This window comes from Sorex araneus, chromosome 8 (assembly GCF_027595985.1).
Source record: "Sorex araneus isolate mSorAra2 chromosome 8, mSorAra2.pri, whole genome shotgun sequence".
Classification (NCBI taxonomy): domain Eukaryota; kingdom Metazoa; phylum Chordata; class Mammalia; order Eulipotyphla; family Soricidae; genus Sorex; species Sorex araneus.
In genome coordinates, this window is record NC_073309.1 from 53,609,264 (window position 1) to 53,624,552 (window position 15,289).

The 15,289-nt window shown below is 58.8% G+C and overlaps 2 protein-coding genes across 3 annotated transcripts; both read right to left on the reverse strand.

Annotated features, from left to right (window-relative positions):
* Positions 1–677: 677 nt before the first annotated feature.
* Positions 678–5,035, reverse strand: KLK11 (kallikrein related peptidase 11). Its single transcript, XM_055146087.1, has 6 exons — positions 4,911–5,035; positions 3,374–3,441; positions 2,865–3,025; positions 2,293–2,638; positions 1,376–1,512; positions 678–830 (listed from the first exon to the last, which is right to left on the reverse strand). Exons 2-6 carry the CDS (start codon positions 3,411–3,413, stop codon positions 678–680), a joined length of 837 nt encoding a protein of 278 aa, XP_055002062.1. The 5' UTR covers positions 3,414–3,441; positions 4,911–5,035.
* A 996-nt stretch (positions 5,036–6,031) lies between these two features.
* Positions 6,032–10,307, reverse strand: KLK12 (kallikrein related peptidase 12). Of its 2 annotated transcripts, XM_004619771.2 has the most exons (6): positions 10,164–10,307; positions 10,009–10,064; positions 9,319–9,478; positions 8,719–8,978; positions 7,717–7,850; positions 6,032–6,341 (listed from the first exon to the last, which is right to left on the reverse strand). In XM_004619771.2, the coding sequence occupies exons 1-6, from the start codon at positions 10,190–10,192 to the stop codon at positions 6,186–6,188; spliced, it is 795 nt and encodes a 264-aa protein (XP_004619828.2). In that variant the 5' UTR covers positions 10,193–10,307; the 3' UTR covers positions 6,032–6,185. The 2 variants fall into 2 exon arrangements, with proteins under 2 accessions (XP_004619828.2, XP_055002099.1); XM_055146124.1 differs by lacking the exons at positions 8,719–8,978; positions 10,009–10,064; positions 10,164–10,307 and having other exon boundaries at positions 9,319–9,445.
* Between the last annotated feature and the right edge of the window lie 4,982 nt (positions 10,308–15,289).

Below are 15,289 nucleotides of genomic sequence, written 5' to 3' on the forward strand. Positions count from 1 at the left end.
CCCCTGAGGAAACTGAGTCCCATGAGTGAGTTAAGACAGCTCCTTGCTGGCATCTGGGACCCGGGACCGTCAGGAAGGTGCTTGCTTTGCACGCAGCAAATGAGGTTCGATTCCTGGCACCACGTATGGTCCCAGGAGCCCTGCGAAGAATGATCCCTGCGTGCAGAACCAACCCTGAGCACCGCTGGATGATGGACCCCAAAAAACCAAGAAGAAAGCACCTTGTCTCGGCTTCCCTTTTATTCAGGGACCGTGGGAATAAAACTAAAGAAATCTGCTGTTCTGTGCCTCACTTTCTCCATCCGCAGAGAGCGTCAGCAACCTCGGGGGCTGACTCAGTAGAAGCAAACACTCCAGAGAGGTGTCAATCCACTCGGTTTTATTGATGAGCCCCCCACCCCCACCCTGGGTTCTCTTCAAAGTTGGAGACACAACTGTGAATCAAATTGTGACACCCCTCTCCCCTCAGGGCAGTAACTCGGGGTCCCGGACAGGGCTTGGACCCTGGCTTCACTCATTTCAAACTCCGAGTTCATTCCTAAGTGATAAAATCTGTCACAGTGAAGGAGAACCAAAGATGAGGCCCTGGCCTGACCTTTATTAGTCACTGACTGGTAGAGATGGGGGGGCTGGGTGGGGGTGATCAGGCATGTTCTGCTCTGCGGAGCTGGTCTCGGCTAATTCCTGTTCATAGTCTCATGAATCCAGTCCACATATTTGCAGACTTTCGTGTAGACGCCAGGCTTTTTGGTGACAGCACATGGATCCTGGCCCCAAGAGATAATGCCTTGAAGAGACCCATTGCAGACCAGAGGGCCTCCAGAATCACCCTGGGAAAAACAGAGAGAGAACCAGTGAGAGAAGAAGGGGCGTGGGCTGGAGCTGGAGCACAGAGGGGAGGGCATTCACCTTCACGTGGGCAACCCGGGCTTGATCCCCGGCATCTCATAGGATCCCCTGAGTCTGCCAGGAGTGATCTCTGAGCACAGAGCCAGGAGTAAGCTCTAGGCATTGCCAGGTGTGGTGACCACCCCCCGACACCCACCCCAAAGAAAAGAGAGAAGAAAAGAGAGGGAAGGCCACAGAGACAGAACAAGGCTGAGCTTGGGGTTGTGGAGGGGGGAAGGCCAGGGCAGGGCAGACACAAGGATGGGGCTGCAAACAGATTATGGGAGCGAGCAAAGATGAGGGGAGAGTGGGAAATGCAGTCGGGGTTGGACATGCACGTGGGGAGCGGGGAGGAGTCCGGATCACACTGCAAACAGAAAAATGGGATCTGGGACTGGAGGTGGGTGTAGGGCTGCATGGGGCCTCGGGAGGGGGTGGACATTGAGGCTGGGAAGGTGCAGGGGGTGCTCGGGGCCGCCCCTCTCACCTGGCAGGAGTCTTTGCCCTCTTCCCGGACGCTGGCACACACCATGGTGTCTGTGATGTTGCCGGGGTAGGCGTTCTCACACTCCTTATGCTCGATGATGGTGATGTTGGCGCATCGCAGGGTGTGGGGCAGGTGCACTGCGGAAGGAGCGGAGGGGAGGAGTGGTGGGGGGTGAGTGTGCCCTCCTCTCTCCCCGAGCCCAGCCCCCTTCCTGCCCGCCAGCTGCCGCTCCTTTACAGGGCTCTCCTGCCCACCACCCTGCAGGCTTGGGAGGCGTGTGTGAGGATTCATTCTCAGTTTAGAGAGAAGAAAAGCAAGCTTCGGAGAGCAGAGCCCATCAAAGTCTAACTCCAGGGGTCGGAGCCATAGCACAGCGGGTAGGGCATCTGCCTTCCACACGGCCGACCCGGGTTCGATTCCCAGCATCCCATATGGTCCCCTGAGCACCGCCAGGGGTAATTCCTGAATGCAGAGCCAGGAGTAACCCCTGTGCATCGCCAGGTGTGACCCAAAAAGAATAAATAAATATATAAATAAATAAATAAATAAGTCTGACTCCAAGGTCCAAACTTTGGTCTCCACCAACCCGGCTTACTCGTTCCACTCTAGTTTATTTTTTTGGGGGGTGGTATTTTGGGGCCACACTCAGGAGTCCTCAGGGCTAACTCCTAATTCTTGGGGTTCACTCCTGGCAGTGCAAGGGATGGAACTGGAGTTAGCCATATCGAAGGCCAGTGCCCTACCCACTAGACTATCTTTCTGGCCCTTTGCACTCAACACACCCCACCCACACACTATCGATGCCCCCCTCTGGTATCACAGGAGCCCACCTCTGAAGGTTCTCTCTCCTCCCACCTGTCCACCATCACAAATGCCCCTCCCCCTACCACCTCCATGTGTCCCTCTGGAACCCCTACACTGGGGGCTGGATGTGGTGCCCCAGCCAGAGATGAGGCAGCGGGTGCCAGCAGCGACACAGCGTGACGACAGGGTGAGGGGCCTCACTGCCCGGGTGATGAGGGCAGGCGTGGCCATCTTCACCAACATGATGTCATTGCGGTGGTCTTTGTTGGGGAGGCTGTTGTTGAAGTCAGGGTGCGGGAAGGACTCCGTGGCTGTCCGCATCTGCTCACAGCCATCCTGTCGCTGGAGGTTGTGCTCTCCCAGATGGACTAAGTACCGGCTGAGGTGAGGAAGGGGGTGTTCAGAGGTGGGAGGTGGACAGAGACATGGTGGGGGGAGGGTGGACACAAGGGAAGACGCCTGAGCTGAGCCCACCGCCTGCCTCACCTTCGTCATCCCCCAGGAAAGCCCCCCTTCCGGGGCCCTCTGCAACCGCACCTGCACCCGCCTTCCCCCCCCCCCCACGCCACCTCTGCTCCCACCCTGACGTCAGGGCTCCCCTGCCCGCATGCACCCTTGCAACCCAAACCCTGCCTGACCCCTCTCGTTCAGGTCCCCCCTCCCAGCCCCGCGCTGGCCCCCGCACCCACGGCTTGCGGCAGTGTGCGGCAGTCAGGAGCCATCTGGGGGCGATGAGCGTGGCCCCACACAGCAGCCGGGTTTTCTGGAACAGGGCCACCTGCCAAGGTTGCGAATGGGGGCGGCACTCGTACCCCTTGATGATCCTGGTCTCTCCTCCCACATGCCCTAGAGCGTTGGGGGGGGGCGGAAGTAGGGGAATGCTCAGACATGCTCAGACTCCCCGAGATAGTCAGGGGAGAGGAGGGACGGTCAGGAGGGGGGACCTGGAGGGGCTGGCCAGGGCTCAGTGGGGAATGACTGCAACGCTCTTCCACTGGCCGGTCAGGGACCACCTTCCCCACCTCCTTCCCTGCAGTCCCGGAACTCTCCTGGCTCCCTCCCCATTCTCAGCCGGAATCACACCCAGACTGAGGCTTCCGATGGTCACACTCAGACCCGCTCTGGGCGAGTCTCTACTCTGAGTCTTGGCCCAGTAAACTCCAGACATAGGGGGGCCCCGTCACCCCGCCGTACCTGTCATCAGAGCGAGCATGAACAGTCGCACGAGCTTCATGGCCTGGAGAGAGGAGCCCCAGGTGCTTCTAGGAATGGGGGAACACGGGTCACGTCACCCTCTGGGGTAGTGGGGGGATTGTTCCTGCCTCTCCAGTACCCTGACTTCCCCCGACTCCCCCGACTCCTTGGCTCTGAGCTCCCTGGCACACCCACCTCCAGAGCCTGCCGGGGAAACCTGGGGTGGGGGATAAACCCTTGGAGGGACCTGCCCAGTGCCAAAAACTTCCAGTCCCCAAGGATGACAGCGAAGTGGCTGAGAGCCCTTGACTGCGCAAGCAACAAACAGGCCTCTGGCCGCGCGCGGATCTCCCGATTATCACCACAAAATGTGCTCCGAGGCCCATTTTGGAGAATGTTTTCTCACCTCACTGGGACCTGGCCCCAGCAGCCTGGGGCAGGGGGGAAAGGAAAGTGGGAACGCCTTCCCGGGAAGATGGAAGATATAAGCCCTCTGCGAGGTGGCGGGGCTAAGAGAGAGCTCAGCCAGGGGAGGGGTGCTGGGGGGCCTTCAGCTGCAGAACCCCCGGCCCCGCCCCTCCTGCGAGAGGCGGCAGATTCAGCTGGGAGGAGCTCAGGGTGCCCTGGGCTGCCCTGGTCAGCGGGGGCGGGGGTGCAGGGCTGGACTCGGTGACCGGAGCTGAGGTCACAGAGTTGGGGGGGTGCATCTGGTAAGAGACCCGGAGAGTGGGGGTCTCTCCCCCGCAGAGCCGACAGGAACAGAGCAGAGCGAGGGACAGAGGGCGGAGGGGAGCGGAGGCGTGCTGTCCCCCCACAGGCAGACACCGAGGGGCCTGCCCTCCCCCTCTGGACTCACGGGGCGCGCTGGGGCTGGGACTCAGGGGGCCGGTGGTGGTGGCAGCTGCGGCAATCTGGGTCTTGGCGCCAGGCAGCAGGTGACTCGGCCTCCCGGCCCTGCCTGCTCGCCTGGGGGGTGGGGTGTGCGCGGGGGCCCTCCCAGGCGGCCCGCCTGCCTCTGTCACCTCTCCAAGTCCCCTGGTTCCTGCTTCTCTCAGTTTCTCCTTGCCGCGTCCCGCCGGGCCATCCTCCCTTCTGCTGCCTCTCCCCGCCCCCGTGGCTGTCCCTGGCTGTCCCAGCTGTCTCTGGCGGCGGCCTCTGGGGCTGTCCCTCTGTCCTCGCTCAGACTCGGTCTCTCTGCCTCTCCCCAGCCCTGGCCGAGGGGGCCCCTCTCCAGCCTCCTGGGGCCCCGCCCTCCTCCCCGCGCTCAGGTGAGGGGGGGAACTGGGGCGCCGCGCAGGTGGGGTGGCTGGGGCGGGCGAGGGGCAGGACGGGAGGCTGGGGAGGCAGGTCGGGGCCTGCGGGGCCCGCAAGGCAAACATCAGCAGCGCCGGCCCCCTGCGCCGCGCCCCCCACGCCGGCTCCTCGGGGGGCTTCGCAGCGGTGTGGCTCCTTCCCGGCGCCACCTTCTCTCTGCCCCGTCGGGCTGCGGGACCCCCAGGCCCCCGCCACGTCGGGCCGGGGCGCCCGGGACACTTACTGGACTTGGGCCCTCGGTCCGACGACTTCCCGGTTCTGAGGCACCCCTGTTTCCCGGCTCCTTGGCTCTGGGCTGGGTCTCCCTCCGGCTCCGGCCCTCCGTGCTCCCCTCAGCAGCTGTGAAGCAACGCTGTGGGGTAGCAGCCTGCCTCTTCCGACCACGGTGACGCGCGCAGACGGCTCCACCCTGGTGAGGCTCAGTTTCTTCATCTGTGAGATGGGGGTGACGGCCCTGCCTTGGGGAGAGGGAGTGGGGGGGCAACGCGGAGTCCAGGAGAGCCCTTAAGCCTTCTGCTCACCCCTCACTCTTGCCCCTCCTGAACCTCCCTTCCATACATCTAGGGAGAGGGCGCCCCAGGTTTGGGGGGTGGGGACCACCTGAAGACTCAGGCTGAGGGGTTTTTGCTCCCCGCGGCTGCGCCCCGTCCAGCGTCGGCACAGACCTGTTAAAATAAACCCACATCCCCCATTAAACATAACTGTGCCTGCTCACCTCTAGCCGAGTTGCAACTGGCTGGTTTGGAAGAATGTTACATTTTATAGACATTCCATTAAATGGCCATGAATTTCGATTTTACAGTTTCATTTGAGAGTTCTGGAGCCCATAATTTCCACCCCCACCCCTCCTGGTCCTTCACAGGTGCTGGGAAGGTTGTAAGCTCTGGGTTCTCTTTCCTCTTGCATTGGCCCTCGGTATTGTTGTTGTTTGTTTATTCCTATACTTATTGCTTTTATTGTTATAAGAAAGTTTCCCTGACTGCAGAGAGAACTGAGCGGGCTGGAGCACACGCTTTGCATCCAAGAGACCAGGATTTCCCTCGCGGGGGTCCCCTGAGCATTGTCAGGAACAACAACCTGCTCCAAGTAGGGCAGGGAATAGTCCCTGCACACTGATGGTGTGGCCCCAAAATTTGCTAAAATTAAAAAACGTATGTGTATATATAAGAACTTTTTCCTACTCCATTCTGGTGCACCCCGCGTCCCAGGGACACGCTCCCTTGCCTGGTCTTCCACCTCTGGAGGTGAGAGAACAGAGACGCGTCCACCCTCCAGATTACACCACAGGGGTATCAAACAGACATATCTTTCCTCTAGTTTTATTGCATTTATTCCAAACAGTCACACACTTGTTCCTTTCCCAACTGGGGTCTTAAGGGGCTTCCTGGAGGCGGGGTAGGGGTTCAGAAGAAGATCCCCAGGCCAAGAAGAGGAAGTGTGGTGATGCCGGAGGAGCTGGAGTGGCCCTCGGAATGCGTGCTGGACACCAGAGAGCAGCTCAGTTGTTCCTCATGACTGTCCGGATCCAATCCACATATTTGCATATATTGGTGTAGACTCCTGGGATGCCCTTCTGCCCGCAAGGCCCCACGGAGCCCCAGGACACCAGACCCTGCAGGACGCCCCCGCACACCAAGGGGCCCCCGGAGTCTCCCTGCAAGGCAGAAGAAGGGGCACATCCAGATTAGGAGAAATGTTGCCCCAGTTTCCCACTTCCCCTCCCGCCCTGTCCATTCCTAGGCCTCGAAGACACAACCCCAGTCGGGTCATCAGAGAAAAGAGCACAGACAGGTTCCTCAAGGTCAGTGCTGGCAGTGACTAACCAATAGGTAAAAACATACTGTCCCTAGGGGCCAATACCCGAGAAGGAGGGAGGGGCTCCACCAAGGGTAGTGAGTTCCCTTCAGGACAATGACTGGGTGCTGGCCAATGAGGGAAGAGCGCACCCATCATCGAGGACCAATCCCAGGGAAGAAGGGCGGGACTCCATGAAGGGTAGAGGGTTCCCTCCAGGACAAAGGCTGGGGGCTAACCAATGAAAACAAGAGGCACCCGTCACTAATGACTAATCCAGAGATGAGGGGAGAAGGTTCCCTTCAGGACAATGACGGGAGATGACCAATGAGGGAAGAGCGTACACATCATCAATGACCAATCCCAGGGAAGAAGGGCGGGACTCCGTGATGGAGAGCAGATTCCGTGCAGGACAAGGGCTGGGCCAATGAAAAAGAGACATCCATCACTAATGGCCAATCCCAGGGAAGGAGGGTGGGACTCCATGAAGGGTAAAGATTCCCTCCAGGACGGGCTTGGAGATTAACCAATGAAAAAGAGGTATCCGCCATCAGCGCCAATCCTAGGGGAAGGGGGCGGGGCAATGACCAGGGTTCTGACCAATATACGGAGACCCAAGACAACTGGCCAATCCCACGGGAGGAGGGCGGGACTTTGTAAGAAATCTCTCAAGGACAGTGGCTGGAACTGGCCAGTAGAGTATAGGGCCAACCTCCTCTCAGCAGGACCTCACAAGGCAAGATGTTCCTGAATTAGAGGTTAAAGAGGCCCCTAGCCTCCCTCCCAGCTCCACCCTCTTTCTGCTCTCCTGAGCCAGCATACTCTGCAGGGTGGGGACCGTTGGCACCTGTCTGCACCTCAAAGCCCAGCTCTTCTCTGCCTCGCGAGCCCTTCTTTGTGCCTCCTTTTGTTTTTTAGTTTTGGGGCCACACCCGGGGATGCTCAGGCTGACTCTGGCTCAGCGCCCAGGGATCATTCCTGGCGGGGCTCAGGCGACCCTCTGGGGTGCCAGGGATGGAAGCCGGTGGGCTGTGTGCCTGGTGAGCGAGCTCCCCGCTGTCCTGGCTCAGCCCCTCCAGTCTTTTCTTGTCTGCTCCTGTTCTTCCCCTGTTTTCTGCACTCGCCCTTCCAGTCTCCCTCCCCCCCCCACACCCATTCCCTGCATGTTCTGTGGCTGCCACATTTGCTTTCAGACCCATCTCTCTCTCTGCTCCTGCCCGGGGGCCCTTGCTCACCTGGCAGGCATCGGCCCCTGCAATGCCGCCAGCACACACCATATTCTCGGTGATTCTCCCCGGGAACACAGCCTGGCAGGTGTCTCTGGAGACGATGGACAGGTTGAGGCACTGGAGCCGATCAGGGAATGGGCCTGCGGTAGAGAAAGGTAGATACTGCAGGGACCCCCAGATCTCCCCACTTGGGGCCACACCCTTCACTACAGGATGCCTAACCCAAGCCTAGACCCTCCCCTCCCCACCCCAGCATGCTAAACCTCTGAGAGGCTGGAGTGATTGTACAGCAGGTAGGGCGCTTGCTATGCACACAGCACACCCTGGTTCCATCCCAGAACCCCGAGCACCGCCAGGAGTGATCCATAAGCACAGAGCCAGGAGTAACCCCCAAATTAAATAAGATAATAAAATCATCTCTGACCCTAACCCTGGCACCATACTCCCAAACTCCCATGTTCAGGTCCCAGACCTGAAGGTCCACTGGTTTCCCTCTTCAGATGGGGTCCAGCTTGTGTGACATCTGGATCCCATGATCCCAACTCTGCCTTGAACTCTGATACTTGAACTGTGACCCTGAGGTCCTGTTTATGCTTTTTCCTTGTTTTGTTTTATTAGGGGAGAGGGTGGTTGTTGTTGTTAGGCCACACCTCTGGGTGCTCAAGGCTTACTGCTGGCTCTGTGCTCAGGGGTCACTCCTGATGGGGTTTGTGGGACCTTTACAGAGCCAAGACCCGAACTATGGTCAGCCGCATGCAAGTCCTTAAGCCCTGGACTATCTCTCCAGCCCTGTCACTGCCTTTTGCTTCCTGATCCTACTCTGACCTGTAACCACATGCCCAGCCCCTGACCTTTCACTCCAGATCCCCCCCTTGGACCATCTTACTCCCCAGACTCTTGGTCACTCATGCTCTCTGCCCCCTGCCCTTCTTAACCCTGACAGTTTGGCCTGAGCCCCATTTCCTCTGAGACATTTGCTCCCCCGCCCCGGGCCCAGGACCTCCTTACTCCAGGGCCGGTTGGTGGTGCCCCAGCCTGAGATGTGACACTCAGTGCCGGCGGCCACACAGTTGCTGGCCAGGGGCAGGGTCTGAACGCTGCTGGTCAGGCGGGCTGGGGTGCCCAGACGCAGCAGCCGGATGTCGTGGTTATAGCTCTGGGACGCTCCCTGGTAGCTGGGGTGGGTCAGGGAGAAGCCGCTGCGTCGGATCTGTTCGGTCCAGTCGAGCTGGCTGAGGCTGTGTTCCCCCAGACGCACCCAGTACCTGCTGGCGGGGGGAGGTCACAGGGACTCAGCAGGGCTTCCCAGCCCCTCCTCCCACCCCTTCTCTGCTCTGCCTGCCCCTCTGTCCCCTCTCTCACTCCTCCTTCTGCTGTTCTGTCTCTCTCTCCCCATCTCTTCTCATCTGGCTCCACCCTGGTTTGTTTTTCTACCTGTGCTGGGGTTTAACCCAGGGCATCACACCTGGCAGCCAAGCGCGCCACAGCCCGGCCACTCCCACCCCCAGCCTCCTCTGGGGCAGCCCCACCCCACTGTGCCCTCCTCGTGACCCCTTCTCTCTGCAAATCTGCACCCTGGGACAGAGGCCACGGAGGGTGGGGGCTTACCTGCCGGTGCAGTGGGCGGCCGTGAGCACCCACCTGCGGTCGATGAGGACACCCCCACAGCGCAGGTTGGCTCCCTCAAACAGCCCCACCTGCCAGGGCTGGGAGTGAGGGACACACTCCGTGCCATTATAGATTTTCTCCGTGGCTGCGTGGCTGAGTCCTGGTGGGGGGGCGCGTGGGCAGAGGGGGAGTCAGGGACCGCCAGGGTCATGGACCAGGAGAGGGGGGGAGGCAAGAAGGGAGGGGGCTCAAGAATGGGGAGAGAGTGAGACCGGGAGACACTCACAGACCAGGAGAGCCGGGAGACAGGGAGAGAGAGAAAGTGACAGAGTGAGAGACCCTGAGAGTCAGATGCTGCGAGACAGAGACGGACAGGCATGGGGAGACAGACAGATGGACACGGAGAGACAGAGACATGCGTGGAGAGGGAGCTAGATGGACCTGGAGAGAGACAGACAGACAGGTGGAGAGGAAGGACAGCTCCCTAACAGCGAGGCCCCGGGAAGGGAGTTAAGGACTCTGACAAGGTCTGTGCTGACCAGTCCAGGACCCCGAGACCCATCTGGGCGGGAAGGACAGTGCAGGCGCGGCCCCCTCCCTGCTTAGCATCCGCTGGAGCCAGAACTGGATGAGATGTGGGGGGCTGGTGGGGGGAATCCCCCCGTCCCCCACTTCTCCCAAGGAACTTACCAAGGAGCGCAAGGAGCAGACCGATGCGGGTCCCCAGCGAGGCTGGCATCCGGGCCCTGCGGGAGAGCGCGGGGCTGAGCGGCTCCCGCCCTCCCTCGGCTCCCCTCTCGCACCCCCACCCCAGCCCGCCCGGGCGCGCCCTCCGCGGCTCCCACCTGGCCCGTGCGCCTGCCGCGCGGTCCATGTGCAGCGCCAGCCGGCAGCCCTCGCGGTGTGCGCCTTCTCTCAGCGGGCCGCGCTGTCCATCAGCTTCCCCGCCGCTGCCCACCGGGCCAGCCCGCGCGGGTCATACCGTTGGGCCCCTCCTCCCGGCCACAGCGGACACGGTCTTTAACCGGCCCAGCCCGTTTCCGGGTAGAGGGAAGAGGATGAGGAAGACAGGAAGACGGGGGTGGGGCGCCCGCCCGCCCCTCCACACTCGCTGCTAAGAGACTTAATTGGGCCTGGCAGCTAGTGGAGGGGTGTGTGTGTTGGGGGGGGGGGCAGGAAGCAGCCTAGGGAGACTCTGGAGACTGACCCGACCCAACCCGCACCTCCTGCCTCACCAAACAGCCAGAGGCCTGGGCAGGTGAGTCAGGCTGGGACAGGGAGCCGAGTTCTAATCCCGACTCAGTGACAAGGCCCAGGGAGGGGCACGTGGACGCCCCAAGGTCGGAGGGTGGAAGCGAGGGAATGAGAGCCAAGCACCCAAGGAAGAGAGGAGCGGGGAGGACAGGGCACCCGGGAGAGACGAAGAGGGTTTCCAAATCGGGTGTCCGAGTAGGGTTCCCTGGGAACCTGATTTTTTGTTTGTTTTGTTTTCTCAGAGCTGGGCAAGGAGCCCAGGGCCGCACACACACGATGGTGAGCGACAGCCCAGACCCCTGGGAGCCTGAGGAGTTGTGTGGCTGGGCCGGAGAGACAGGACAGGGGGTCAGGCCTGGCCTTACAGGCAGTTGAACTGGGTTCGATCCCCGGTGCCCCATATGGCCCCCTGAGCACTGCCGGGGGTGAAGTCAGGAGTAAGCCCTGAGCACCCTTGGGTGTAACCCCAAAAGTCATAAATAAAGAAAAGGGGAAGGAAGGAAGGAAGGAAGGAAGGAAGGAAGGAAGGAAGGAAGGAAGGAAGGAAGGAAGAAGGGAAGGAAGGGAGGGAGGAAGGAAGGGAAGGAAGGAAGGAAGGAAGGAAGGAAGGGAGGAAGGAAGGAAGGGAGGGAGGGAAGGAAGGAGGGAGGGAAGAAAGGAAGGAGGGAGGGAGTAAGGGAATGAAGGAGTTTGTGAGGGAGGGAGAAAAGGAGGGAGGGAAGGAAGGAGGGAGTGAGGGAGGGAGGAAAGGAAGGAGAGATGGAGGGAAGGATAGAGGGAAGGAGGATGGGAGAGCGGGAGGGACCAGGCACAGGGAGAGAGAGAATGTGGCCAAGAGTCTGCACTGGCTCGCTTGCTGTCTGGCAGAGAGGGATCCATCCCCGCTACTGCAGAGGGTCTCCTGATGCCCCTTGAGCATGGAACCAGGAGTAGCGCCTGAGCACTGTGGGCGCGGCCCATCAGTAGAGCAGGCGGGCACACAGAGGCCCCGCTCCTGTCTCGGTCCTCCTCAGGCTTTGTTCTCTTCCCCTCTCTGGTTGCAAGCCAAAGAGCTTTTGCTTGGGTCAGAGTGATAGGACAGCATGACAGGACAGAGTGACAGGACAGCATGACAGGACAGCCTGCTTTCCACAAGACAGACCCACTTCCAACCCCAGCATCACATATGGTCTCCCGAGCACCGCCAGGAGGAGAGACTCCTGGGCACAGAGTTAGGAGTGTGCCCTGAACCCTGGAAGGTGTGTCCCCAAAATAAACAAACAAAAACATTTTACAGGCATATTTTGGTTTGGGGAAGGAGGTGCCAGGGGGTTTCTGTTTATTTGGCTGTAATGAATTTTTTTTATATTTTGTTTTATTTTGGGGCCACATCCAGCAGGGCTCAGGGCTCACTCCTGGCAGGCTCGGGAGACCATCTGGAGTGCTGGGGATTGAACCCAGGTTGGCTGCATACAAGGCAAACTCCCTACCCGCTGTACTATCGCTCTGGCCCCTTATTTTTTCCCTTTTTCCTTTTGGTATTGGGGGGGGGGGTCACACTCAGCGGTGTTCAGGCCTTACTCCTGGCTCTGAGCTCAGGAGTTACTCCTGGCAGGACTCAGGGGACCCTCTGGGGTGACGAGGATGGAACCCAGGGTCGGCTGAGTGCAAGGCAACCGCCCTCCCGGCTCTGTCTCCTGGCCCAGGGTGTAACTAATTAGCATGTAATAAGACTCTTATCCTTCTGGATGTGGGCTCAGCACGGACAAACCCTCTGACTTTTCAGGAAAAGCTGGAAATTCAGGCTTATGATGGAACATTTCCTGATTTGAAAAAAAAATGGAATAAAAGTCCCAAATAAAAAATACTATAAGACCAACACAGAATTCTTGGCTTTCTCTATCTCTGTCTCTCTCTTTCATCTCGCTCTCCCACTCTCCTCTTCCTCTCTCTCTCCCTATCTTTCCTCTTTCTCCCCCAACCCGGCCTCTCTTCCTCTACCCACTGCCCACCGCCCCCCGCCCCCGATTCTGCATTTTTCACTTTACAGGATGTTCAACACTCACGCCACCAGTGAGTTCGCCCAGATACTCAGCACCACAGTCATTCCTGGGAACGTTTGCTGTGTCCCCACCAGAACCCCCCACGCCCATTGAGTCTCTGTGGCCCAGTGGGTGGTGGGTAAATAAAACGCTGCATATCTCATGCTCGGAGAATGCGCCAGCCACCACGCAGACCTGAGGGAGGAAGAATCTCCAAAACATCTCCAGGGGCCGGGAGCCAGCTTGGCAGCGTCTGCTTTGCCCATGGCTGACTGCTGGTTCCATCTCTGACACAGCCCGGGGTCTTCGGAGTCCTGCCCAGAGTGACCCCTGAGCACAGAAGCAGGAGTCATCCCTGAGCACTGCCTGGTATGACCTCAAACAAAAACATCCCCACACCCCCAAGTGAAAGCAGCCAGTATCTGGAAGTCTGTGAATGCAGTCTCTTAGACAGAACTTGAGCAAGTGCAGAGATGTGGCGACAGATGAGGAGCCCGGGGGGTGGGGGGTGGGGAGTCAGGGAGAGGGAGAGCAGTGCTCCTGCTTCTCTCTTGAGAATCCTCAGAGCTTCTGGAAAAAGACAATGTCTTCTCCTTTGAAGCTGGAGGCTCAGGGGAGGGCAGAGATGGGCTGGCTCGCAGCTGCATACTTGCTACCTTGTGAGGAAGCACTCGGCACCATTCGTCACCTCCCACAGGGAGCCCTCCCTACTCTCACGCCTGGGTCTTAGCTTTTAAGTGTCCACCACTGTCAGCTCTGTAGAAAGCCCATTCCCTTGGGAGAATCCGGCTGACATCCAGGGGGGTAGATGCAGAGCTGGGATTCCACACAGGTGCGGGAGCCGGGGCTCGTGGAGGTGAAGTCCTTGGCCCCGGTCACAAAGCTGGCGAGCGGCAGAGCCACAGTTGGGACCCAGTGAGGCTGGCTCCAGGGCCCGGGCTGTGAATCATTCTCCAAAGGCACGAATGAGCAGGCGAGGGAGCGCGTGCCCAGGTGCGCGTGTCCCACGGGATGCGGAGAAGGCAGCTGGTCCCGGGGCCCACTCAGACTTGGGTGGAAAGTCTCACACGTCCTACTCAGAATGACCTCGGCTGACTCATCTGGAAACTAGGAACAGCAGGACAGGGAAACAATTCAGGTGTCTTCAACCATCTCGTCTCGTCTCATCTCTCTCTCTTTCTCTCTCTGGGCCATACCTGACAGTGCTCAGGGCTCACTCTGGCATTGCTCAGGGGCCATATGCTAGGGATCAAATCCAGGCTGGCTCCATGCAAGATAAGTGCCTTCATCCCTGGAGGCTCTCTCCAGCCTCATGAAGATCCCTTATTTCATTTATTTTATTCTTGGCTTTTTGGGTCACATCCGGCGATACTCAGGGGTTACTCCTGGCTCTACACTCAGAAATTGCTCCTGGCAGTGCTTGGATTGGATAAGATGCCAGGGATTGAACCGGGGTCAGCCGCGTGCATGGCAGATGCCCTCTCTGCTGTGCTATCGCTCTGGTCTCCCCTTATTTTATTTGAATTTGCTTTGGGGAATGCCTGGCAGTACTCAGGGCTGACTCCTGGCTCTGGCAGGCTCCAGGTACCATATGAGCTGCCGGGGATCGCACCCACATTGGCCATGTGCAAGTGGTAAGCATCTGAATCCTGCCCTATCTCTGTGGCCCCACCCGCCTCCAACTCTCGGGCTCATTAAATCAGGCCACAAGGGGGATGGGAACATGATGAGGCTTCACATGGACCTTCTGAGGGTGCCCCAGTCTGTTTTCTTCTTTAAACGAGAGGAATTAGGGTGAGAGTGATAGTGCAACAGGAAGGGCACTGGCCTTGAGCAGCCAAACCTGGCTTAATCCCCAATTCCCTCTCTGGACCCCCAGCCCTGGGAGAGGTGACCCTGAGCAAAGAGCCAGGAGTCATCCCCAAGCACCACCAGGTATGGTCCCCAAATCAACAACAACAACAAAACATTTTTCCAGAAGAAGGAATTTCTATCCGCCTTCCCCCACTCCTAGCCCCCCCACCCCCCAACCCCGGCCGTTATCTTTCAGAGCCTATTGTAGAGCAGGTACGAGACTGCAGTGATGAGACACATGAGGCCTCATGGGATTGGGGGTGGAACCGGCCCCTCTCTCTGCCCTGACGAGGCCTGAGTTGCCACCACGAACTGCTCCTCCAGCTCCTGAACGGTCATGATCCCAGAGGCACACAAACCAATCTCGGAACCCAGCGGCTTTTGACAGAAATCCCTCCAGACTTATGACTAAGATATCAAAATCCAAAATCGTGTGGCTGCTACTGTGGCCACGCAACATCATATGCTCTTCACAATCAGCAATAGAAAACAAATTATCGAATGATGCCTTTTTAGCAGGTCTGATTGTTGGGGAAAATTCCAAATAACAATGGTGGGTCTTTTGTTGAAATATTGAATGTGATCAAAGTGGAGAGAGAGCAAAGTGGAAGTCATCTGCCAAACAGGCAGGGGGAGGGGCGGGATGGGAGATTTACTGGGGTTCTCGGTGGTGGAACATGTGCACTGGTGAAGGGATGGGTGTTTGATCATTGTATGACCGATACTTAAACTGGAAAGCTTTGTAACTCTTCTCACAGTGACTCAATAAATAAAAAAAATAATAAATTTAAACAAAAAGGAGGCATTTCTGGTATTGATTTGGAGGAATGCCAGCTACAACC